The sequence below is a fragment of the Sminthopsis crassicaudata genome, chromosome 1 (assembly GCF_048593235.1).
Source record: "Sminthopsis crassicaudata isolate SCR6 chromosome 1, ASM4859323v1, whole genome shotgun sequence".
NCBI classification, from domain to species: domain Eukaryota; kingdom Metazoa; phylum Chordata; class Mammalia; order Dasyuromorphia; family Dasyuridae; genus Sminthopsis; species Sminthopsis crassicaudata.
In genome coordinates, this window is record NC_133617.1 from 706,197,883 (window position 1) to 706,222,637 (window position 24,755).

The 24,755-nt window shown below is 35.8% G+C and overlaps 1 protein-coding gene across 9 annotated transcripts in view; it reads right to left on the reverse strand.

Annotated features, from left to right (window-relative positions):
* Positions 1-24,755, reverse strand: part of SETD5 (SET domain containing 5) — a 70,268-nt gene that overhangs the window by 12,798 nt on the left and 32,715 nt on the right. For 3 of the 9 annotated variants that reach the window (XM_074283966.1, XM_074283959.1, XM_074283960.1), the window contains 17 exons: positions 23,511-23,703; positions 23,117-23,222; positions 22,597-22,805; positions 22,197-22,255; positions 21,639-21,826; positions 20,716-20,754; positions 18,294-18,536; positions 17,451-17,599; positions 16,908-17,025; positions 15,574-15,683; positions 14,192-14,447; positions 13,706-13,789; positions 12,976-13,230; positions 11,582-11,902; positions 10,956-11,198; positions 5,567-5,696; positions 1,932-2,176 (listed from right to left, as the gene is read on the reverse strand). In XM_074283966.1, coding sequence (XP_074140067.1) covers positions 1,932-2,176; positions 5,567-5,696; positions 10,956-11,198; positions 11,582-11,902; positions 12,976-13,230; positions 13,706-13,789; positions 14,192-14,447; positions 15,574-15,683; positions 16,908-17,025; positions 17,451-17,599; positions 18,294-18,536; positions 20,716-20,754; positions 21,639-21,826; positions 22,197-22,255; positions 22,597-22,805; positions 23,117-23,222; positions 23,511-23,602 — 2,847 coding nt within the window. In that variant the 5' untranslated portion in view covers positions 23,603-23,703. The remainder of the gene's footprint in view (positions 1-1,931; positions 2,177-5,566; positions 5,697-10,955; positions 11,199-11,581; positions 11,903-12,975; positions 13,231-13,705; positions 13,790-14,191; positions 14,448-15,573; positions 15,684-16,907; positions 17,026-17,450; positions 17,600-18,293; positions 18,537-20,715; positions 20,755-21,638; positions 21,827-22,196; positions 22,256-22,596; positions 22,806-23,116; positions 23,223-23,510; positions 23,704-24,755) is intronic. The other 6 variants (XM_074283967.1, XM_074283961.1, XM_074283964.1 and 3 more) reach the window with 3 other exon arrangements.

A 24,755-nucleotide genomic window follows, 5' to 3' on the forward strand; every position in this document is an offset into this window, starting at 1 on the left:
CATGGCAATTAATGCAACGACATCAAACAGGTCAGAAGGTGAAGTTTTGCTTTACTGATAAGAAAAGCTTTGATTTTCCTTAATTAAATCAGATTTTAGAACAGTTGTTAGTGCTGTCTCCTTCCTAAAATAACTTTGTATTTGCTATTTGTATCTATGTACATGTATTCTTAGTAAAATGTAAGCTCTTCATAGACAGGGACATTTATGGTTTTGTCTTTGTGTCTCCAGTGCCTAGCACAATGATTTTGAAATGTCTGTTGATTCTGATGCATTGTGGGTTTTGGAGACAGGGATTCTATCTATCTATATAAATAATCTATTAAATGTTGTCTTAATGTTATACTAACAACAACATTTAATAAAATTAGTTTTAGAGGGTTGGTAAAAAGGATCTCCTGCTATATGCAACAGGAGGTACACTAAATATCAAGTTTAATTGACACAGAGGGGAAACCCTCTTCAGTTTCTAAATTCCTTCCTGATGAAGAGTAAAAATTAGATACCACCATGAAAGAGTAAATGAATAGGCACAACTCTAGATTTATTTGTAGACTGCTGAGCTGGAAAGCTTGGGTGTAAATCCTTTTTAAGTGGTGAAAAATGGGAACAAAGGGCTGAATGGCTAAACCAATTCTGGAAAAAAAAATTTGGTATTAATAAAGCTAATAAAGATTGGTTCCTATTACTACAATTCTTTCTCCCCTGGGAGAACTTTATTCTGTGAAATTTTTCCAATATAAAACTTTTAATTTACTAACTGAAGAGTTAGCTTCAACTACAATATAAGTGAGGTCAAAATTCAAATGGACTGAATTGGTTGGTTTCATAGCAAATCCAGAGAAATCTAATGAAGTTAAATTATAGCTTAATATTCAAGAGTCTTCTCCAAAGAGGTATTTGATGTAGTCCATTCAATTTGGACCTGGGGAAGCTAATTCCAAAATTCTAATTTTGTGTGTAATCCTGACCTGCCATTTATATGATCCAAGGTCTTGCAGGTCAAGCACTCACCTAAGCTCTGGAGGGAAGGCAGAGATGCCTCTGTGATCAGCTAGAATACTTACTTCTAACCCAGAACACCTGGAGGAGTAAAATCTACATACAGGCAGAGCCTTAGGGGCAGAGCTGAGCATGCTCAGTTAGAACAGATTTTGCTGAAAAAAGCAGGAAAAGATGGTGTCTTTTTAGTTTAATTATATATGACACCTATTAAAGCAACATGCATAGATGGATGTTTAATAAATTCTACCCAGCAAACCTCTCATCACCCGAACTGGAATATCTCAAGATTACTCCTAGAAAGAGCTTAAGTATAAAACAGATACATTTCTATCATATACTGGACAACAGATGATAAAAATGTATGATATTGCCATGTTGATGGCTACTTGCCTTCTCCTAATTTCTAGACAAGACAGTGAAGTGAACTGATGTGAAAACATTCACATGCCACAATGTTCCATGAAACTATAAAATGAGGCAGTAATACGAAATTAAAAAAAAAAAAGAAAAAAGGAAAAAAAAAGAAAAAAAGAAAAGAAAAAAAAAGACTTCACTACTCAGTCTAATTGGAATCTCCAGATTGGTTTCACGTGGCTGGTCTGTGGGGCTGGAGGCTTACTGTTTTTAGGGGACACACTACAGATAAAGCAGGAAGACTAGCATGCTTACTGCCAGCAGGATTGAAGGTTCATGAACTGGCATGCAAAAGAAAGGCAATGGGATGGGTGGTGTCACTAGTCCTATTCTTTAGAGAATGGTGACAGTTCCTAAGATGTCAGACTAAAAGGTGGCCTTGAGAGTTCTCACTTGCAGAGACAGTGTGAGGCACATGATTAGACACATTTGTGGAATGATTACAGCTGTTGTGGGTGTATAATGTATAGGATCATCATATTTGGCCCCTCCCAACACCAAACCCCAATCACCTCAAACTGCAGAGGCGTATTGCATCGACTAGTAGCAAGAGATGGGATTGGGGAGAACATCAGGCCATATCCATTCCGACATTCCTCCTCTCCTGGAAGAGTCGAGCAGGGTACGGTAAGCTGTGGGCTCTGCGAGCTGGGGATGGGAGGCGGAGGTGTGATGGGAGACAGAGGCCTCAGTAACTTGGTAACGTTCTGCTCCATCAGATAGCGAGACTTCCATTTCTTTAATGGGCTCAGTAAGTCTGTGAAATACAAAGCTTAGATGAGAATTTGAAACTGTAGCTTAACAGGAGGATCTGTAGTAAAGCCATTAATCTCCAAACCACAATGCTTTTAAAAATTCCTTTCTTCTGGTAGTCTTGTTCCATTAGTAACTCTCCCTATCAAAAAAGAAAGTCCACAAAAAGCTTCTACTTATGTCTCCCACTATAATTTTCAAAACTCTCCCAATTTCTCAGAGAACTCCAAACCAACTTTGTCCCTATTTCTGAGGCTCACTCAAGTAACAATCTTTCAGTTCAAGTCAAAAAGGCAATTTTCTTATCAAGAGCCCATGAAACCTTTTAAATCTATCAGAGAGAATGCAATCAATTTTTAGAAATAGCCTTCATTCTTTCTCACACCAACTTATCACTAATTCCTATCCCACTTAAGTTCATTCTGAATGCATTTTGGCTCTTGTTTTTGTCATCTTCCCTAGAAATTTGTTCTGTCTTTTCTAATATTAGTAGAATTTTATAAATAAGTTTTCCAATTCACATTTAGCAATTCAATTTTAGATTATTTCCTAATTTTAAAAATCATCACAAATACTTGAATAAATTCTGCAAAAGATGTAGAATAAACAGTATTTTGAGAATGAACTCAATTTTCTATATTTCTTGAGCAGCAAAAACTTGTATAAAGTTATAAAATGACCTTGTTGATAACAGATTAATTCACAGTTTATACTTTCACTCACAAACCTCTATTAATTGAGGAAGTTCATCTCAAAACATCTTATTTCTCACCTAGGTAAAGTATTTTTGGAATTTTATGATTTTTCCACTATGCCCCCAGCTAATACTCCTCCTCCCCTTTTCTCAGCTTCCTCTGGTATGTTGTGTTCCCCCATTAGATTGTAAACTCCTTAAGGGCAGGAAATGTCCTATTTTCCCCTTCTTGCATATTTATATTCTCCACACTTAGTAGAGTGCCTGGCACAGAGGAGGTGCTTAATAAATGTTTATTACTGACCCTCAACTCTAAAGTCTCACTTTCAACTCTATTGTTCAACTGAAACTGCTCTCCAAAGTCAATAATGTTCTGACAAATCCAATCTTGACCCTTCTTAATCTTTCTGTACATTCTCTACCTTCAATCACTGTCTCTGATTTGATGACTTTCTTCTCATTAGTGATTCACACTTTTCTTTCCTAGTTCTCTCCCTAGGATCTGTTCCCTCTTCTTAGTTTCCTTGGCTAAATCTTCATCCAGGTCATGCTCACTAACAATGGGTGTCTCTCAAGGCTCTGCCTTAAGCCCTCTCTTCTCCCTCTATATTGTTTTGCTTGGCAATCACTGGTTCCCATGGATTCAACCAACATCTTCATGGTGAAGAATCTCTACTTATCCATCTAGCCCCAATCTCTCTGCTAGCCTCCAATACTGCATCAATTGTTTATTGGACATTCTGAACTGGATGTTTTCAACATGTTCAAAACCAAACATAATTTCCCCACATCCTCTCCTCTGTCAAGATTATCACCCTCCACTTTATATCCCCACTTCTCTCTATGACACTGTATTCATCCTAGGGCTCAGCCTTTATCATCTGACAATCTTGCAATGACCTCTTGTTCTATCTGCTACAAGTCTCCTCACTCCAGACCACCCTCCAGTCAGCCACCAAAGTAATTTTTCTAAAGAGAAAATCTGACCATGTGTTGCCCCTCACACCTACTCTATATCCTAATGGTCATCTATCATGCGCAGAATCAAGGATAAAAACCTGTTTGACATTCAAAGCCTTTCATACCAACCTGTCCTGGCTCTCTCACAACCCTAATTTTCTTATACCTCCAGTGACAGTGTATTTTTTGAATAAAATATTCCATTTCCCCACTCTGGACATTTTCACTGGCTATCCACTCTGCTTAGAATTCTAGTAGTGCTTCATTTAAGTTGCAGCTAAAATCCCATCTTCTTAAGGAAAGCCCTTTCTTGATTCCCCCTCTTAAATACAGAAAGATACATTTCCAATTTATCCTTATATAATAGCTTGTCTGTCAGTTATTTGCATGTTGTACTCCTCATTAGACTAATTTCTGTCTTTTGCTTGTCTTTGTACCCCTTGGACTTAGCATAAAGAAGGAATTTAATATTTAATGAGTGAAGGTACTACTCAGACACACTTCACTTTCACCAAGAAACTTATCATTAAAGATCTTTACCTCACTTATCTAGAATTCTTTCTGGAGGGAGGAAAACTGTCTGGATAATTTTCTAATCATCTCCAGTTTCTCTGATACTTAAACACCGAGGATGATTCTAAAGGTTTACCTCTCTTAAAACAATTTTACACTCATTATGGAAATATATTAAGAAATGGCTAATTAGTAAATAATTTCTCTTTTCTCAGCCACCCCTCCCGCCAACAGACATTTGAAATTCGGTGACTCGTACCACAACATTACTACTTCATAAATTTCCTTGTACCTTTTCTAACATAAATGGACTTATTGCTTTAAATTAATCTAACCTTTTTATAACCAATTTTGCCATTATCTATATACTGCCTAGTTCCTTGTTTGTCATCCCAGGAAAATTGATCCCTGACTTGAGATCTCTCTCTGAAAAGACAGATGTAAATATAAAATAACTATTTAAGATAGTAATGCTATTTCTTTTGTTTTTGTAGCTTAGCAGACTTAAGATCTCATACTAACAAATATAAATTGCTGAAAAGTTACTAATCTGCACTTGTAGAGCATGCTCCCAGGGAGGAAATTCTACCCACAAATACAGAATAATTAGTAATTACTATGCAATTTTATAGCTGCTTGAACTTGTCTAAAACTAAATAGCTCCTATTTGTCAAAGATGGGATTTGAACTTAGATCTTCTTGATGCCATGGCTGGTCCTCTATCCATTATACCACATGGATTCTTAACATTTTACCCCACACTAACTAAATAAACTTAAAAAATCAAGACCTATGAAAAATCTTTGGCTGTATGATTTTACATGTTACAGAGTCCCAGAAATTCCAATGCAGAACTGGTGACTCTGCCGCAATTTATGAATTGGGATGTTAAGTGACTTGCTAAGGGTCACATCATGTACAAGTCTTCTTGGCTCCAAAGCAGCCTTCTCTATTCACAATGCCATGGTACTTGGCTTCCAAAAAACAATAAACCCCCAATTCTACTAATTTTATAATTATTTAGAAGGGCCATGCAGACTATCTTGTATTATAAAAACATACATTCTTTAGATGGATGGTGTGAAGTGAAATGGAGTGGTAACTGAATTACTAAAGTTAATGCAACTGCTATTATGCCTCACAATTCTAAGCAATCAGCATTTTTTTGCTTTTTAAAATCAAATCCTCATCTAGTATATATTCTTAAAGTTATATTCAAGTATATACCTGCATTGTCTTTGCAGATGCTAGAAGAGTTACTGTTCTCATTGCTTTGGTATAGATGCTGAATTCTATTCTCTTGGGGTACAGACGAGGTTTGAGTCATCCCTTCTTCTAGGGCTTGCTTCATCCAGCGCTGAAATAAAAAGATTCAATAAATGATCAGTAATGTTTTTTAAACGTATGTTTACCTATGTAAAGCACGTTAACCAAGATTTACCATGTTAATTAGTGAGGAATGACAATCAACAAACTCGATCAGTTTTGCAAACTAATACATGTTCCATGTCCTGTATTTCAGAATAAACACATTGCCCAAATAACTCCTTGGGGAAAAAAACAAAAAACAAAAAAAACACAAAACCCAGGAAATTGGATTTTAGAATGAGGTCCAGAATAGTGAAATCAATGGATAACTTAAGTTCTTTTAAATTTTTCTGGACTTCTGAAGTATTCTGAAATTTCCTCCAGAGTCTCTTCTCATACTGAAAAAAACCAGCTTAAAAAACAAAACAAAACAAAACAAACACCCAAGCATCTCTTGGTGTCATCTATGCCATGCTGAGAATACCTCTTGAAGAGGGACAAAATTTGAAGATAAAAAATGTATTACTACTGGTATCACAACATGCTCCCACTGAGTCAATTCTTTTCAAATATAATATTCTGGGGTGTTTTTCTAACAAATGCTATGATTAAATTATGTACAACTGATGCTAATCACTAGAGGAAATAATCTTTAGTAGAAACCAAAAAGGGGATAAAGTAAAACAAAAAAGCTCACTAGCCACCTACAAATTTCTGTAAGGATTATCTGTGCCTAAATTAATACCGAAGATAGGGAACATTTTGGGTCACACTATATAAGGTTAGCATAGTTGAATTATGTACCCTGTGGAAGAGAGAAAATTTCTTACCTCTAATTTGTGTTCTCTTAAGATACACAGTTGTAGGATCTCACCACTCTGTGGCTCTCCTGCCCTAACACAAGACAGATTGGATTTTGATAAACATCAGTTTCTAAATCAAACCCTCCCTCAAATGGGAAGAGTAAGGGTGAATTATAATTTTATGTCTTTAGAGAACAAGAATTATAGGTAAGTAAATAGTCTCTTCAACTAGAGAGAGCAATTCTAATAGATCTTTTACTCTTGGAGACCCAAGGAACTTTTTTGGGGGAAAATTTGGTTAAAAAAAAAAAAAGTATTTAATTTTTGCCTCGAAAGCATCATATGGTATCATAATTTCCAATGACAAAATTGTAATCAAGATAAGTATAAGTATATAAAGATAGCTCTAGTCATTTTGATACATATCCACTTTTTAGGATACCAAGTTGTCAGAAAAATATAGGACAAGATCTCTCTTACCTTCAAAATATTTGTTTCAAAAATCACAGAGCTAGACTGAAGTTCAAATATTTCATTGGAGAAATGAGGATATTGAAAATATGAGTTCAAAGAAGTGAGTAAATAATCCTCACTATTTCAGATGTTCTCTCCATAGGATCTCTTTTTTTTTTTTCTTGGAACAGTCTGGACGACTTGTTTGTCGTCACTAGGTTTTTCCTGAATTTAATTTTTGGGGGAGTTTTTTAAAATGTCAAAAGCCTAAAAAACTTAAAATTGGTTCTAATGATAATGTAACATGACACCACTAAGACTTCAGGCAGGGTAGGTACCAAGCAATGAAAATACCCCATAGCTCTAAGTTTAAACAATTTTAGAAAACGCTACAGGCAAATCTCACTGGATTGTTGGAACTTTCTGTAGTATTGACTCTATAGAGAATTTTTTTTAATCTAAAAAAATTCCAATTAAATTTAAGGTTTTAAAAACTTGGACTAAAAACCTCTTCCAGATGAAGTGCACATTATTTTTAAAAATGTCTAACTTCCTCATATGAAGTACTATAGTCTTTGAGTAGAAAGCCCTGGCAATGATACCTCTTTATAACCCTGTGTGTTATAGGCTGTTCCATATGTCTATATTGTTCTATGTACTAGATAGTTCCTGCCCTTCAAGAGACGCTATCATGTTACACTCTTTTGGCACTCTTCCCAATCCTGGCTCAAATACCTCAAGGAGTACTGAGCAACCAGCAGATACTCAAATATTTTCTACTTTGAAATTATGTGAAGGCGAGTACATAATTAAAATTATTAAGTCTTTAACGCACACTATTAAATTTTAGTTCAAAGGGCTTTGCTTCAATTAAGTAGTATGAGTGTTTTAATGAATCAAGGATAATAGCTGTGCCTATCCATAGCTTCTTTTTTCAATTTTATCTTGAGAGATTTAAAGAGACATAGTGGGGCAATACTGACAGAATAATGCCTTTTAAAAACCTCCATGTAAATCATAAGACCAAACTACAAAAATATACACTCTTACTCCCAGTTAATTTTGCTAGCATTCCAATATTAATATAAAGCTCAATTCTATAACATAACAATTTAAATTATCCCAGATATTCTGGGGATCAAAATTACATACAGATAAAACTTGGATCTATGTTGGGTCCTTTAGTATTAACTAGTCTACCTTCTAAAAAGTAGGACCATAGTGTTTTCTCAAGAATCTAAATATTAAATATATAAAGGTTTTAGTCTAATTTTTATGTACAATCAAGAAAATGTGCTTGGGTGCTTCCTGTGATGAATACTTTCCTAACTAAAATACATTGTTCTTTCACTTTACCGCTTTTAAAGGGTTTATCTGATTTAAACCACTAATCACTAAGATTCAATAGGATTACTTGTTTTCCCCAAATTGTGCTCTTATTTATTATCAAACAAGATACATATTATTCCTAACTCAGATATATGTATATTTCCTATCTAGATAGTTTAGGCCAAAAATGTATTACAAGCAATAGTTTAGTGTATGCTGATGTTTTTACCATGTTCTTTATAAGAGGTAACTTGATGCAGATGCAGAGGAAAGAGCACTGGCCTTTTCATTTAATCTTTCTGAACCTCAGTTTCTTTCTTTCTTTTTTTTTTAAACTGGGGGAAACAACATGTGTGTAAACCTAAATACACTATATAAATGCCAGTTACTACTACTATTACATTAAAATCATGATGCATTTTCACAAAATTTAAAAAAAAATTCTTTCAAAATAAAGAACCACTGAATTATATGATTATACTCTGATGCTCTTGAGAGAAAAGTGGCTATACATATTCCACATAAAGCAAGAGAGATGAGAGAGGATGAGAAGAGATTGAATTCTGGTCTAAGAATATTGTCTTTTTGCCAAATAATAAAGAGAAGAGAGAATGATACACTCAATTGAGACAGCTCAAAGAAATGCTTCTGCCTACCATATGTGACACGGCCACAACCACATCTTTTTAAGTCCCTCAATTCTCCATTTGGTAAGGAAGATGAGTTCAAGAATAAAGAGAAGGCAAAGGGGAGCTGAACCTAGAGTCAAGTATTGAATCAGAGCTGTAAGGGACTCAGATACAAAATCTGCTTCAGTCTTCTCTAAGGACTCTATTTTTTCAGATAGTTGTCAACCCTTAAGAGGGAAGGGAAGGAAGGACATTACAAATCCTACTATAGTAACATTTTAAAGTACTTAACACTCTCAGGAGTGCATTATGTCCAGTTACAGACATATGAAAGGAAACATTTTTCTTTAAGGTTGCAAACCATACCTCACCTACTATTTTAGACTAAAAACTTATTTCCCATGCCTTAGAAAGCTGGCTCTCATTTCTACACACACATTTTCAAAAGGCAGAACTAAAAAATTTGCAATCTAGTTAAGGAGTGTGTCAAGTACACAGGCAGAGAATTTCCTGTTTTCTGCCATCACTTTCCTGTTAAAATTCGGTGAGAAGAATATATTAAAGACAATGGAAATTCTTCAAGTCTTTTCTATACAAACTTTTTTTCCTTCTTAGACAGCACCTGAGACTTATAGGTACAGTCTTTCTAGTTGTCTAGGTATGAGGAAGTTCCTGTATCAAAACCCTCTTTTCTAGTTTGGTAAATACCCAATAAAATTATTTAAAAAAAAAAAATACTTTCTGGGATTTCCTGTAAAAAGCATGCTACAATTATTATTTGTGCAAAAACTAAAGCTGCTCATTATTATGATTCTCAACTACTGAAGTATTCTAAGCTGCTCAAAGAAGTACCTTAAATTCCACTAATTGTGCTTCATAAATTTTCCCACACAAACTGATGATGGGGGTCACAAATACTTCAATAAAGCATGCAAGAAGAAAGGAGCCCACACTCTGGGTGAGTGTTGCTAGACTAGCAAGTGGGTGCCTTTCCTCTCTCTATGATCCCTGAGCCCTCCTCCCTTCTGTATCCCACCCTCCTTGCTTATCCCTTCCCTACCCCCATTCCCACCCCCATTGTTCCTTCCCCACTGCCCAAATTATTTCTGCTCTGCAAGGGAGGAGGCAAGCTGTAAGTGTGGAGGGGTCAGGAAGGACCTGCCTGGAGTTGGAGGCTTCAGCACATCAAATAATTTATATGGAACATCCTCATGTATGTGATGCTATAGTTCCAGTGGAGGAGGGCAATGTGGCTGTCAGCCATGGCAGACATTGAGGAAAGCAGCCTGAATCCAAGATCTGAGGATAAGAGAAAAGGGAGTTCCAGGGAACAGACTCTGCCTCCAAGGAAAAAGCTCTCTTGAAGTTCTGGTAACAGGGACAGGGCACTAAAAGGTCACCCCTACTCTGAGCAGGCAAGGGACCTCTTTTGAGAAAGAACTCTGGAGATCACCTAGGGCCTGTGGGGAATTCATGAAGAAAATGACATAAGCAGGCATCATTGCAACTAGATCTAAATAGGCAATAGGAAAGGGCACAGGGGGGTGGGGGATGAGATACTCAATACACCCCATAGATACTGGGGAATCAACAATTCAAGTAATATAGTCAGTTGCGTTAGGGGAATGTTCAAAAAACAAAAAACCAAACCATGAATCTCATTTCCCCCCCTAACCTATATCAGATGATAAAATAACAACTGAGTTACTTTTCAAGGTAAGACTTAAATTTTTTCATTTATCAAAGACTGCTATAAAGGACCTAGTTCTCATACTCATATAATGAAAATTCCATTCAACACTTTTTCCTCTCTCGCTCCTCTACCTATACACCAGTCATCAATTGTTACTTTTACCCAGCATTTTCAAGTGATCTCACAAAAGACAACAGCAAATACTCACAGATTTGAGCATCTACAATGTAGTATACTTTCCACCTTGACCCCACTGACTTCTTGATGCATCAGTATTCATGGAGGGATAACTAATTCATTATAAACCCACATGTCAAAAATATGGCTATCTGGAGAGTATGTAGTCAGCAGATCAGGATTATAGGTAGCCTAAGTGAGAAATCACATGAGCCTAGACATACCTTCTTACATGAGCTGAATGTGCCATCAAGGAGAAGGGGCCTTCGACGCCTCTCAGGGATGAAGGGCGAGCCAAAGCGGATGTAGTGTTTGGGGGTGGTGCAAATTAACGGGGAATGGACAAGACCAGGCAACATGTTGAGGGTTGTTGCCAGAACAGTTGGGTCCGTGGTGATTCGTAAAGGGCACTCGACGGGGCATTCGTGCTTCTCTGCTTTATCATTCAGCCACTCTGTAACTAGATACTAAGGCAGAGAGAGAGCATTAGCAGATGCTGCAGGAGAATCAGGATCAGTAGTGCAGATTATTTCTCATGTGAAAATACAAGAGACCAGGAGCAAGTGCAGCTAAACCCAGGTGAGCTGTGTGAAATCACTTTTCACCCAAACTTATGAAGTAAAGTTGCTTTTACAAGTTATATTGTATTTTCTAGTCTCTTAAGTGAAATACCAAAGTAGATCATGAATACTTCAACACAGTGCATCAAAACCACATTTCCAAGAAAATTTAAGACTAGAATAGTTTAACTTGGCAAATACACTGATCTCCACTCTCAGATTCTATTACAGGTTCTCTCATTTTAAAGTGAGATAGGCTTGGCCATGCCAACCTGATGACTATTTCTCACCTTTTTGGTTTTGGGGTATTTGAAAGCAGCCCGGTTAACCTGGGTACCAGTAGCCAATACTACTGCCGGATCAGACCCTGTCAATGGTCTGCTTTCTCCTATATTGTCCACACTTCCAACTTCAGCTGGGGTCACAGAGTTGCTATTTCCTCCTTCATCCAGAAGAACCTGTGATAATTCCACCTGCTGTGAATTGGCCTGTTTCTGACGCTTTAGTCTTTGGGCTGAACTGGTTCGGTACCGAGAAATTCGACTTTTGGGTCGAGGCCTAGAGGGTCTTGATGGAGTTGGCTTGATGACAGGTTTTTCAGTACCAGTATCCTAAGAGAGCAACATCAAGATTAAAGAAATTTATTATAGCAGCTTCCTCCTTCTCTAAACAAAATGTTTCTTTGTTATCCTTCTTAATCTATTAATCTTCTTATTCTATTTCTTCTTAATATCCAAAGATGAAAGAGAGAAACTCAAAAACTAATTTTTCAACAACTCAAGTTCAACTCCCTCACCCCACCCTCAAATAGGTATGTACTTTAAAGCAACCAAAAAATAGGCAATTTGCTTAATTTATGAAAGGGAATTTGGAAATGAGATAATGTATATATGTGTATATGTAAAGAAATGAGCAAGCCTTAAAGCACTATATAAATGTTAAAAGACAAACGGATTGATTCTACTGCTCATGGGCTTTTCTACAGTAGATTTACAATCAAATTAAACTTGGGCAGCTATGTGACACAACGCATAGTGACAGATTTGCAATTAGCAAAATCTGAATTCAAGGCCTGCCTCAGACATCTATTAATCACAGAACCTTGAACCTAACCTCCCCCAGGCTTCAGCTTCCTTACTTGTATAGGGAATGAAATGAAATTATATATAAAGTACTTCAAACACCTGAAAGCACTACAGAAATGTTAAGGTTATTATTATCAGGCTCCTAATAGCAGGGTTCTTAGCAGAAAGGGATTGAAGAAGGACAATGTTTCTTATTAAGATGCAAAAATCAAACATTTTTGCTAAAGTTTAAAATCAGGAAAGGAACACTTAGTTTTGGCTATAATGACTTTATTGTGATACTAAGAGGTTCTGTGTATAGAAACAGATCTATTAGGAAAAGAATTTTTTTGTGAGGTTTCTGGTCATTACTGAAAACCATTCAATTTCAGCTGGCTATCTGCCCCTCATCCCCAGCCCCAATCCCAAATGTTAGCTTCAAGTGTTGACAAAGGGATCAAAATGTTTTGTACATAGTGATGTTAAGCAAAACTATGTTTTTGTTTTTTTTTTTTTAAATCATTACAGGATGTCATTATTAATTCTCTAGATATACACTTTTCAATATTATGATGACAAGCCCTTTAAATTTAAAGACTTTATACTTTTGCTCCTCTTACCCCTGCTTGGGCAGACCTCCGGGTATTCACCCCCACGCTATTTGGAATGCCTGGAATGGTCACACTGAAAGCAGAGCTCCTGTCCTCAGTTTCAGAGCTCTCCGTTTTTGGCTCTTCTAGCACAGAAACTTCAGAGCCTGGGGTCACCTCTACATCCAGGCGGCCCCTCTCCAGTGGCTGCTCTCGGCGCCTTTTCCTCTTCTCTAAATTTTCAAACATATGCATGATTGCTTCGACCTTCCTCTCTTCTCGAGACTGGGGAAAGTAAGGGAGGATGGAGCATTAGCCAAAGACTTCAGAAAACGAAAAAGCAGAGCACCAAGACCGCTTGAGATAAAAATAACACATTAACTTCGAAGATAGGGAAAACCAACATCAAGACAATGTCAAAAAGGAAATTCACATGAATCAGTTTGACTAGAGTGAAAAACCATTTGACAACAAGCATTGAGATGGACTCATAAAGTACAAAAATACATAACAAGAATATTACCCTGAATCTCAAAGAAGTTTACATATAGCTATAAGTTAAAGATACATAGGCAAAAAATCAAGAGATGAATGATTTGCTTAAAATTGAAACATTTAATGAAAAGGTGATAGGCAGAGTAGACAACATAATAGTATTTTTCAACTTGAAAGTAGCTTCCATACCTTTTACCACCAAAATATAGAAAATGTTGGCACAAAGACAGCAAAAATGTAAAAGGATGTATGAAGTGGTACTTACCCGCCTGTTAGGGCCCAGAATTCCCTGATCATCTACAGCCTCTTCTGTTTCTTCTTCCAGCTTCTCTTCAGGATTGTCTATGTCCTTTAAAATAGAGGCGGCTATTCAGTAATATTCTTGAACAATGAACTTAAAAATTTGTTTTGTCAGTCTGACAGTCATTGGAAACAACTTTTTTTTTTTTTTAAACTTCCTTTACTTTAATAAAAAAGATACCAGACAAAGGGCAATATGATTCAAAACACAATATAGCTCATTCTTCAGGATAGAACTTGGAAAACATCCTAAAGATAGTTAAGTAGAGTAACTATAGATATTCATGATATACTACCCATCTTGACATCAAGAGCACTAAGCATTAAAATGTGATCCCACATCAATTCTCCCTAAAAAAAAAAAAAAAGCATGTGGTGATCCAGGATCCTCTTAATTTGAAGGCAACACCTGGTAACAATTAATCACTACTCCAAGAACAAGGGAAATTACCTCATTATCACTGGCTACAGTTACTCCTTCTGGAGCTTCCTCAGGCTGCTGGTTACTGCTCTCATCCAGAACATCATTTTGCTGTTCCATCTCTAGCTCCTTACGACGTGCTTTCCGCCGTCTTGTCTCTGCTCCGATAGACAGCAGGCTGAGAGGAGGTGGGGGTGGAGGATCTGCAGCAGCATTTGGATTCCGTCTCTGTATAGGGCAATTCCGATTCCCCTTGTGACATGCACAGTCCACTTTATAATTACTGCTCCAAAGAAACAAACACAAGTGCTCTCCTCAGTGTCCCTGAAAATAATTTACATTACTGGTCCATTCTCTTGAAATATTAGTAGTAGGCTTCTCTGGACAACCTATCCCACACTGATGCATTTTAGGGGAACACTGAGTATTTTCAAAATTCTGTACTTTTATGTATGGCTCCATGTCCTCACAGGGTTAGAGGGTAGTATTAAAAGTGTCCTTTAATCTTCCTATTCAAATACTTACACAAACACACTCAGTTTTTACTTTAAGAGTTTAAATTTTCACCAAGAGATTGGGAACTGTGTGTATATGCTTAGGAAAGTTTTCAGATTTTAGGTACTATTTCCCAACCATTATTTCCAAATAATCAAAAAAGAAAAATAAAACATACATTTATAAGGAGGAAAGACAGACCAAATCTTTTAAGTATATCTTGTTATCTATTCAATTTCAAGTCATTTAGTGGCTACTATGTGCCAGTTAATAAAAAGACAAAAATAAATCAATATCTATCCTCAAAGATCTTATATTCTATGTTTTTCTAACTTAGTTGTATAGTAAGCTCTTAGTGAGTCAGTGGTCACGTTAGTAAAATTTTGAAGGAACCTGATAAAGCACTCATTTGCCATAAAATCTAATTACCAGTGATAGGCTCCTTTCTCACTTAAGTAATCCATGCAATGTTACCCTCAGAAGCCTCTTTTAGGAAGCTTCAAACGTGGAATCAGAAAACCTTAGCTCAAATCCTAGCTCCTCCATTTACTACTCACTTACTCATGACCTATATGACCCTGGATAAATCACATCATTTCCCTCATTTGTAAGAGGAGAGAGTTAGACTGATTTTAGGGTCCTTTTGAATTCTAGAGCTACAATCTGATGATTCTTGCTTTGCCTCTTCTGATAGTAATAAGCCATTTTATCACCTGAAAGCCAAAGGCAATCTTATTTCCCTTAATGCCTGCTAAATAGCTGAAAGTGCTACTGAATTTAAAAAAAAAAAAAAAAAAGCTTTTCAAAATTCATTTTGGCAAGAAAATGTCAACAATGAAGCATATGGAACTCAATAAAAAGATTTTCATTCATAAAAAGAAAACCATTGGATTAGGAGGTTTTTTAGGAGGGCTTACCAGTTACTGTATTCATAATCAAAGGCAATGGTGACTTCTGCATCCTTTGTGATAGCAGAGGCTGCATAGATACACAGGTGGATCATTCCATCTGCAATCATGTGCCGTACCTTCAGAAGCAAAAAAGATAATCACTAAGTCATCAAAATAAAGTCTTGGGACTCACTGTAAAAAGGAAAACAGCCTTTAGATGAATGATTACCAAACTTTTAAGAACCCAGATTATTTTTTGATTGCTTGCATGACTTTCCTCAAAACTGGTATATAGCATTAAAATAAAAAAACAAAAAACCAAATGAATATAATCATACATGCATAGGCCAACAAGTCAACCCAAATCTGTTTGCTAATTTGTTAAGCAAACATAGCAATTCCTATGCAACTTACCTTCAAAAGTCATAATAAGGAACAACGGGAATGTGTGCAAGGCACTTTGTCAACTTTAGTAAGCTATATAAATATTAATTATTGTTATACATAACAATTTGCAGTTTCAAAACACTTATACATATATCCATTGATAATTATGACAATCCTGAGGTAGGCAGGTTAATTTTCTTTATGGACTACATTTAACATATGTAGAAACCAAAGATTAAGTTCTTTGTTCAAGATTATACAATTAATAAAAGACCAAGCTGGTATGGTAACCCAAGTCTCCTGAGTCCTAGTACAATCCTCTATTTTGAGAGTATTATGATACTTCCATTGAAATAAATGGAGACTTACTAGAGGACATAAAAATCAATACTCTAATCCCTTTAAGTCACCACCAATATATATTTATTTCATTCTCTACCAAGGAAATAACTATATTGCTATAAGAAACCACTTAGTGACCTTTGTGTTTTAGCGAATTATCTAGTTGTGAGTCTATTCTGATTTTTCTACTGGCTAATGAATTCTATCTGGAAAAGTGTAGCATATAGTATCTTTTTTTTTAAAATAACTATCAGATGTCTGAAAAGTTGTGGCTAAACTATACCTTGGGAGCCTACCCATTTGGCTATGTCTTTCACAGTTATTTATTACCTACTTCTTACTAATCTAGTCTTTAACGTTCTACTATTATTCACCTTAGAAAATCCCACTTGCTACTTCTATTTTTTCTCTCAGGATAAAATTCAATTTCTTATTGTCAGGTCAGGATGGAAACACCAGTGTTTGAGATCTCCTCAAGAAAGGTCACAAACAATAGTGTGAAACTTTTCCAAGAAAGGTCATAAACACAAGTGTATCTCTCTGGATGAGATCAGCAGGATATTTCTGTGGTTTGTTCTGGATGGCTTATATTTCCATTAAAGGAAGAACAGCCTAATCCACTGAAATCTTACCTCTGCATTTGGGGTACAGGATCGCCTGATGAACCGAGCATCATTACCAAAAGTGCGGGCATCAACACACATCTCTACACCATTGAATTTGGAGTAGAACAGCACAAAGGGGTATGGTCTAGGGACACAATGAAAATTCTTGTAATTCTTAACACAAACGCAAAGGCCACCCCATGACTCCAAATATGAAGCATATGCTGACACATCCTTTGTGATGCTCTAATTTAGGAAACACTGTATGCTTGTCTGCTTCTGGTTAAAGAATAAAGATAAGCCTAAAGCAGTGCTTAACACATGGTACATGCTTAATAAGTATTTCTTGGTTGATAAGGCAGAGCATATCTGTTTCAGAAAGGAGTCATCACTTTATACATTCAAGAATTTCCAGATTTGCTTGCACTTCCTTATAAATGGGCCTCAGTTTATACAAGCTAACCTTCTCCCAAAAGCGGTTATATTATCATCTAGGATGAATTGTCTAAGAATACTGGTCAATCAGACCCTTTATGACCTTAGTTATAACTCAATGAAAGATTCCCTTACTTTTTGAAGAAATGCCCATTGACCTCAAATTGCTGCCGTAACATGACTTTCCCTCGATACTCTATTATAAGGGTATCCAATGCCAAGTCTCTTGCTGCCCTGAGGATCTTCCGGTGTTTCTGAACACGAGTAACTCTTCCCAGCTGGAGCTGAATAAAAACCAGAAAACAAACATTAGATATCAAAACAGAACAGAAAGCAATAATTTAGGAGAGACTTTTAATATTTGTGGTAAAAATAAGGCCAACACAGGAAATGGTATCAAATAGCTTAGATTTCATCTATTTATTTATATTACTTAGCTTAATAAGAAGAAACTTTGAAAGAACTACAATGACCTTGAAATAATTCCTGTTATTTTCTAGAGAATACCTCCATCTAGTGAAGTTGCCACCTCAAAAGGCAAAAGAGAAAGAGAGAAATAAATAAATATCTGGTTGATTTTAAATGAATTTCCTTGTACTCCTAACCACCCATTAAAAAAAATTATTATACTTCAGAAATAGTCCAAAAGAGACTTATCTGTTATATTTTACTTAATTTCTACCTAATTAGTGTCTCATTCTCAGAATACAGATTAATCATTTGCTTTTGATTTAGAAAAGCATAGCCTAAAACAGGGTTTCCAGATGGTATAATAACATACTGGTTAGTTAAAGAAAATCAATGCTTAGCTTGTTCTTTTGAAACCAGTGACTTCTAAGAAGGAAGAACTTGACAAATGGAGAGAGAAAAACAAGTAATTTTACTGCATGTTGATTTCTCTGCCAAGACCAGTGCTGTGTTGTAGTTCTGCAGCCCTTCATCATTTTCTTAAGAGACCCTACTCATGTTAATCCTTACCTGCATTTGGGAACCAATCACTGTATTATTACAGGCCAGTTCAGTCTTATTGATGGTGTCTAGGACAGGTGCTTTGCCCACAAATTCCTTACTGGAATTTAGATGCCGTTCAAGGAGATTTTGCACATCTGCACTGTACTGATTAGTGAAAGCTTCCTCATACTGATCAGTCCACAGGCGTATTCGATTCTCCCAGCCTTCAGTTGTATTCTCATCTAAAGCATGTGCTTCAGAGGGAGAATTCTGTAGAGAGTAAAGTTTGAGAAGCATCAAAATAGGACAGTCCATAGAATGAAAAAAACATTAAATTTTTAGGTTGAAAAAAATGTGTTCAGTTGGTAATGTGTTTGGGATAGTATCTATAGGCCTTAGATATGTCACATATTTCTCTGGGACTTATTTCTTAATCTATAAAATAAGAGGATTAGACTAGATTAACTTTAAGCTTTCTTCTTTCCAGTGCTATGATTTTTCTTTTTAAACCTCTAAACTGATGTTCTGAACTTCTTTTGTTGTTAAAAGCATTTGAGATGTCTTCTTTCTATAAGACAAATACATTTTTACAAAAGAATCTTTGGAAAAGTTAACCACAGAGCCCACCAAACATAAAAATAAATAAATATTTTCTTACTTTGTGAATAAATATATTATTTAGAAATATAGGGCAGCTAGTTAGTGCAGTGGATGGAGCACCAGCCCTAAAATCAGGAGGATCTGAGTTCAAATTTGACCTCAAACACTTGATATTTACTAGGTATATGACCTTGGGCAAATCACTCAACTCTGATAGCCTTGCCAAAAAGGAAACAATAAAATAAATGTGTTTTTTTTTTTGTTTGTTTGTTTATTTGTTTTAAATTTTCAAAGTGGGACCTAGAAGAGGATAATAACTAAAGCCTACTTCTGAGTAGCAGGGTTCAATAGTATGTATCTTTCCTATGCCTGGGCAATAACAGTAATTAACTCACTGTTTCCCTTATAATGCAAGCAGAACTGGTTCTGGAAGAAATTATTTTAATAGATAATTTCTTAATGAAACCTATCTACTAAAAGTTTGAGATTTGCAAAAGCAAGATGTTTGGAATATTCCAGATAGCTTGAAGTTGTCTCTAACTTAATACAGGTCTTTTAAGACCTGTAAGAGCTTGTTGTGGGTTTTATAATTCTGTCAAATTGTCATCGCTGGCTTTTGCTATCAAAAGCTGTATTGCTGTTCTGCATTATCACATAAACAATGTTAAACAAGTTCCTTTTCAAATATTCCCAACACAGATATAAAGAGCCAAAAGTCTGTTTACTTGGAGGAACTGAATAATCAGGGAATCTTAGTCACTTTTCAAAGTCAAAAATTGGACTAGAAATTGATTCTTTCTTCCAGACATAGACACAAGGATAGAAACTAAGATGAGAGAAAGGTCAGGTAAAATCTAGGTCAGCACATAGTCAATTCTTAAAAGAAAAGAATGCCTTATCAAATTACAAAAACTTGCAAATTGCTTCAGTATAAGTGGGCTCTCCAACCACCTACCAGTTGTGTATGCTATATGGCCCACATTAAATTTTAAAACTTTGTGAGGATAAGTTAGTTTTTTTTCCCTTTTAAACCTTTGGACTCCTCAAAGCCAGCAAAGTGCCCTACACACAGATGGAACTTAAAAAATGTTTGTTAAAATGTAAAGATTTCATTAGTAGAAAACTTCCTTCACATACAATCCAAATTTCCTTTATGGAAAACCACACTAATCATTCTGCTCTCAATATGCTTTTTAACTACATAATTTCTGATATTCAACTTCCTTAAAAAATTGTCAAGCACAGAATTGACTATCTTTTATTGGATTAAAAAAAGAAGTACAACCTGACATTATATTGTTCTTTTAAGACCAATTTGATGTGCTATAAGCATTATAAAAAAGAATAATCCCTATTAACAATACAGCTTTCCTACAAATGAAATTCACCTTTCTACAACTGATTATATCTCCCCTTAAGGGTGAGCTGGCCAAGACCTTTTATATAACCATAACTAGGAAACATTTACTCTTGACATTCAAAAGTCCACAAAATGATAGAAAAGAACAGCTTTATTTTGTTAGATAAATTTTTCCTTTCTCAGAAAAACAAATGTCAATTTCACTATGGAAGTGTTCTAGATATTGACCAAGAAAAAGTCACTTTGGGATGTGCAATAGAGGAAAGGAACACAATATCAAAGTGCTGGATAAATGGCATTTGTCTGATAGGAATGGACAACAAATTCCAAAAACCCATGACTAGCAATGTCCAAAAAACCCCTCCACAACCAAAACACTTCAACCCCTTCTCAAAAAACCAAAACAAAACAAACAAAAACTCCACAAATACAAACCAAGCCAAATCCATAATCAACTATGTAATGTCATCAAAGAGGAAGACCACTCACCTTCATCCGCAAGGACTTCCGGGATCCTTCTCGAAATGCCTGTTGCACAGAGAAGAAACAAATAAAAATTTATGAGAGAGACTTAACATTAAGATAAAAACAAGTTTCCCAGCTTATTCCCTTCCGAATATAAACAAAAAAAAAAAATTTCCCCCCACAAATACTAGAGGGTCATTAGGTGACAGTCAGTATGGTCAGAAACCAATTTCTATTGATCCTTTCAAATATGCATCACAGTTCTATGTTCACTCAATTCTAAAAGAAAGAATACTAATTTTCTTATATGGAAAATTTTAATTTATTATGCTTATTACTATTTTTTACCTTTTCCCCCATCCCATTTGCTTTTGTTCTGATTTTTTTTTCAAAACATGACCAATATGGAAATATATAGTTAAAATGCTTGCATAACCTATTTTAGATTGCTTACTGTCTTGGGGGAGGAAGAGATAAGGAGAAAAAATTTGGAACTCAAAAATCTTACAAAATTGAATGTTGAAAATTATCTTTATGTGGTAATTGGAAAAATAAAATACTAGTGAAAAACAAATACCAATTCCTTTAAATGAAGTATAAAAGACAACGTATTTATAATAATATAATATAATGCTCTGGTAGAAAATTTTTATAAATATATAATATATTTCCAAAGAAAATATTGTGGGTGAGGGGTATAGAAAGGTAATCCTGATGTAGAGAAGCATTTTAACATTACTGCAAAGTTTTATGGAGGAGAAATTCAATTCAGGAGACATAATGGGGAATGTATTAGTCTGGTAGGTGGGTGTTATGGATTACAGAAGAGCTACAGGTTTAATTAATAAAGAAACTGCAATTGGGGCAAAACTAGCCTAGTCACGTTTCTAGATTAAATTGTTCAAAAATGACTATCATCTGAGACTTCAACTCTATTTTTTTCATACCTTAATCTTTTTCGTCTTTGGTGCTGTACGACCTTTTTCTGGGCTCTTTTTCCTTTTCTTAGGTTTAGTTCTTCGGACCCGGTTAACAGTCAAGGTGATACTTGTTGGTGTGTGTTGTGTGGCTGTGTACAACACAGTTGAGGGAGATAGCTCTTCATCCCAGCTTTCAGTTGCACTGCTGTCCCCACCTACAAAATGTGTAGGTGTCCTCAAACACTCTGTCAAGAGCATTCCCAAACCCTTAAACCTCACCAATACTCAAAAGATGAATATGTAACCCACATTTTCTCTTCCTCTCCAATCCAATAAACAATGTATTCAAATCATCAAATTTTGGAATCCTCAACATATCTAGTTAATAAAGGGAGGGGAAAATAAAGATATGAAATCTTCAATGAACCAAATAAGGGGAGTAGCCTAAAGAGGAATTTAATTTTCAACATCTAAACCTTGATGTTGAAGACATCAAGATGGTTTACTAGAATGATTCTCAGAGGCAGATTTTTAACATCACCAAATATTCAGAGGAAAAAAATTTTTAGTCTTCATCACACTTACCTGATACGTTGTCCTGTTTCCTCCGATGAAGTCTAATAACCTTCCCCCTGCTCATTCCCCTACAAAGGGAAAAAACTTAAAGTAGTTCCTCCTCCAGTATGAAGGACTGACAGTGCATATGGTAGCAGTGTCTGTGCATGCATTACATTCGTCCGTTCCTCCCACATACCAAATGTTTCTAGGACTTAAAAAATTTTCATATAAGATGCAACATCTTTAACATTACTCTCTTATTCTTCATTTTTATTGGTTCCAACCTAATATAAAAAAATGAGCCAACTTTAAGGAACCATGAATATCACAAACATAAAGAACATGCTGGTTTACTCTCCTTCAAAAAATATGAAGACTCAAATTCCAGCAAGCCACGCTTGAATCTAGGGCGGGGATTCACACTTACCTGCACTTGTCACATTTAAGAAGAAAGCCATCCTGAGAAAGTCCACAATGACACCAGGTAGGAATAGATTCCCCTTCAGAGCTCTCACTGTCTCCAGAATTTTCCTCATCAGGTGAGTGGAGGCCATTCAACTCTGCATGAGGGATGATGGTCTGGACAGGGGGAGAAGCAGGAGGGGTCGGAGGAGGAGGGGCTCCATAATTATGATCCTGAAAACAAGATTTTTTGAATCAATAGTGTTCCAAACACTGGTCCTCTCCCCATCAAAGTTTCACATATATTAAAATCAAGAATAAACTAGTATTCTTCAAAATTTGCTTCAATCAGAAAGTGACAAAACAAAACAATAAAGTCAATAAGTAACAAAATAAGGTGATACAGAGCTAAGATCAAATAAACTGCAGGAAAAGTACAAGAGGGACAGCTACATCATGCTATTAATAAATATTTCAAGAAAACCAAAATGCACAAAAAATAGGTAAGACACAGTAGATGAACAGTGGTAGAAATGTATACTCACAGCATAAGGTAGTCCTCGGTACCCATGCCTCTGAGTGGTCCCATAGTTATGAGTGGAATACACGTTCTTCTCACAAACTGCTGGACTAGCTTCCACAGATTCAGGACTGCAGAAAGGCGAAAAGCAAGGCATGATAGCATAATAACTAAACCTACCCAATCAATTAACATTCCACTTCCCACTCTAACCCCTCCTCTTTCCACAACCACCAGCCCCTAGAATAGGAGAAAGAACTTAGTGAAACAAAGTAATCTGATTAACATAACCAAGCCTATAAATAATAGTGGGAGTGTTATTAACTGTGTGATGTGTGTGACATGAAGCCAGTACAGGCAGATGTCTGAAGGCAGGCACCTGGGATACAAGGTGTCCCTAATGACAAACATAAACGTACCAGCTGAGCGGGGAGTTTCCCCTAGAGAAGCCACTCTGGGCTGGTTTAGACTCAGAACTATTCTTCTTAATTGGATCTCTTAATACTTCCATGAAACCTCACATGACATTTGCAGTGAGTGAGATGATGAAAGTGCCTTCTGCACTGCCCCAGGGGCCAGGCCCTCTTCCATTCACTACCAAGACAGGATACCCTGAAGAAAGTACAGGTAAAAACAATGGCATCTTATATTTATAGCACCTCTTATCTTGAAGAACCCCCAAACACCTTCCAAAAATACTTAAATGTAATAATTTCTCAACCATCAGTAGTGCAACCATACTAAGGGTACAAATTATTTAACAGCTGCATGGTAAGCCTATAAAACTTTTCACAATAATCAAAATACTACACTTGCAATTTGAGGTAGTCTGGGGGTAATTACCCAATTTGGCCATGAAACTAGGATAACATCCTCTCCTTTAAGAAAGTTATTTGGGAACTTTAGTAACCAGTTTTAAGAAATCTTGTTTATTAATGCCTTTTGAAAGATGTTACCCCTAATCATATACCAGTTCCTCTTACTCATGCGAACTCAGGTTTCAAATTAGTAACAAACAGTAAAACCACAGTCACAATTTAAGCTTAGGAAGAACTTAGTTCTAAATTAAATTAAATGAAAAACCAGAAGTTTACTTTAGCATATATGATAGAGAATAGGCATAGGTGGTAACAGTTAAAGCTCAAGGCACTTTTGCATAGAAGAAAAAAATATTAAATCCTAACCATCATGTGGTTAGGTATTTGGAATTCAGAGGTTAAGAAAGAATGCAATTTTGATATGATTATGCACAACAATGGTGTGCTATTTATATTTCTTAAGTTAACTGGAGGAGCAACGAAGTAATAAATCTCACAAACAAAATACATTCAAGCAAGAATAGTTCAACTTTAAGATACAATTTTTTGGGAGAGGGAACTAGACTTGCACAGTAGTGTATGCTATTGATTTTAAAGTGGTAATGCAAAGTTTGGAAGTCTTTTTTGGCCATTTAAGAGACATAACACATATAATAGCTTTTTTAAATTATAAACTACGAAAGCCTTAAAAGCTGTTGACTGAGAAGGAAGGTCTGTAATTCAATGCAAGGAGACATCAGATAAAAAGTGAGGGATAAAATAAATTTATGAGGTATATATCCAACTCACCCAATTTTATGCTCCGAAACTGTGAGAAGAGACCTTATTAATAACAGCAAAGGATAA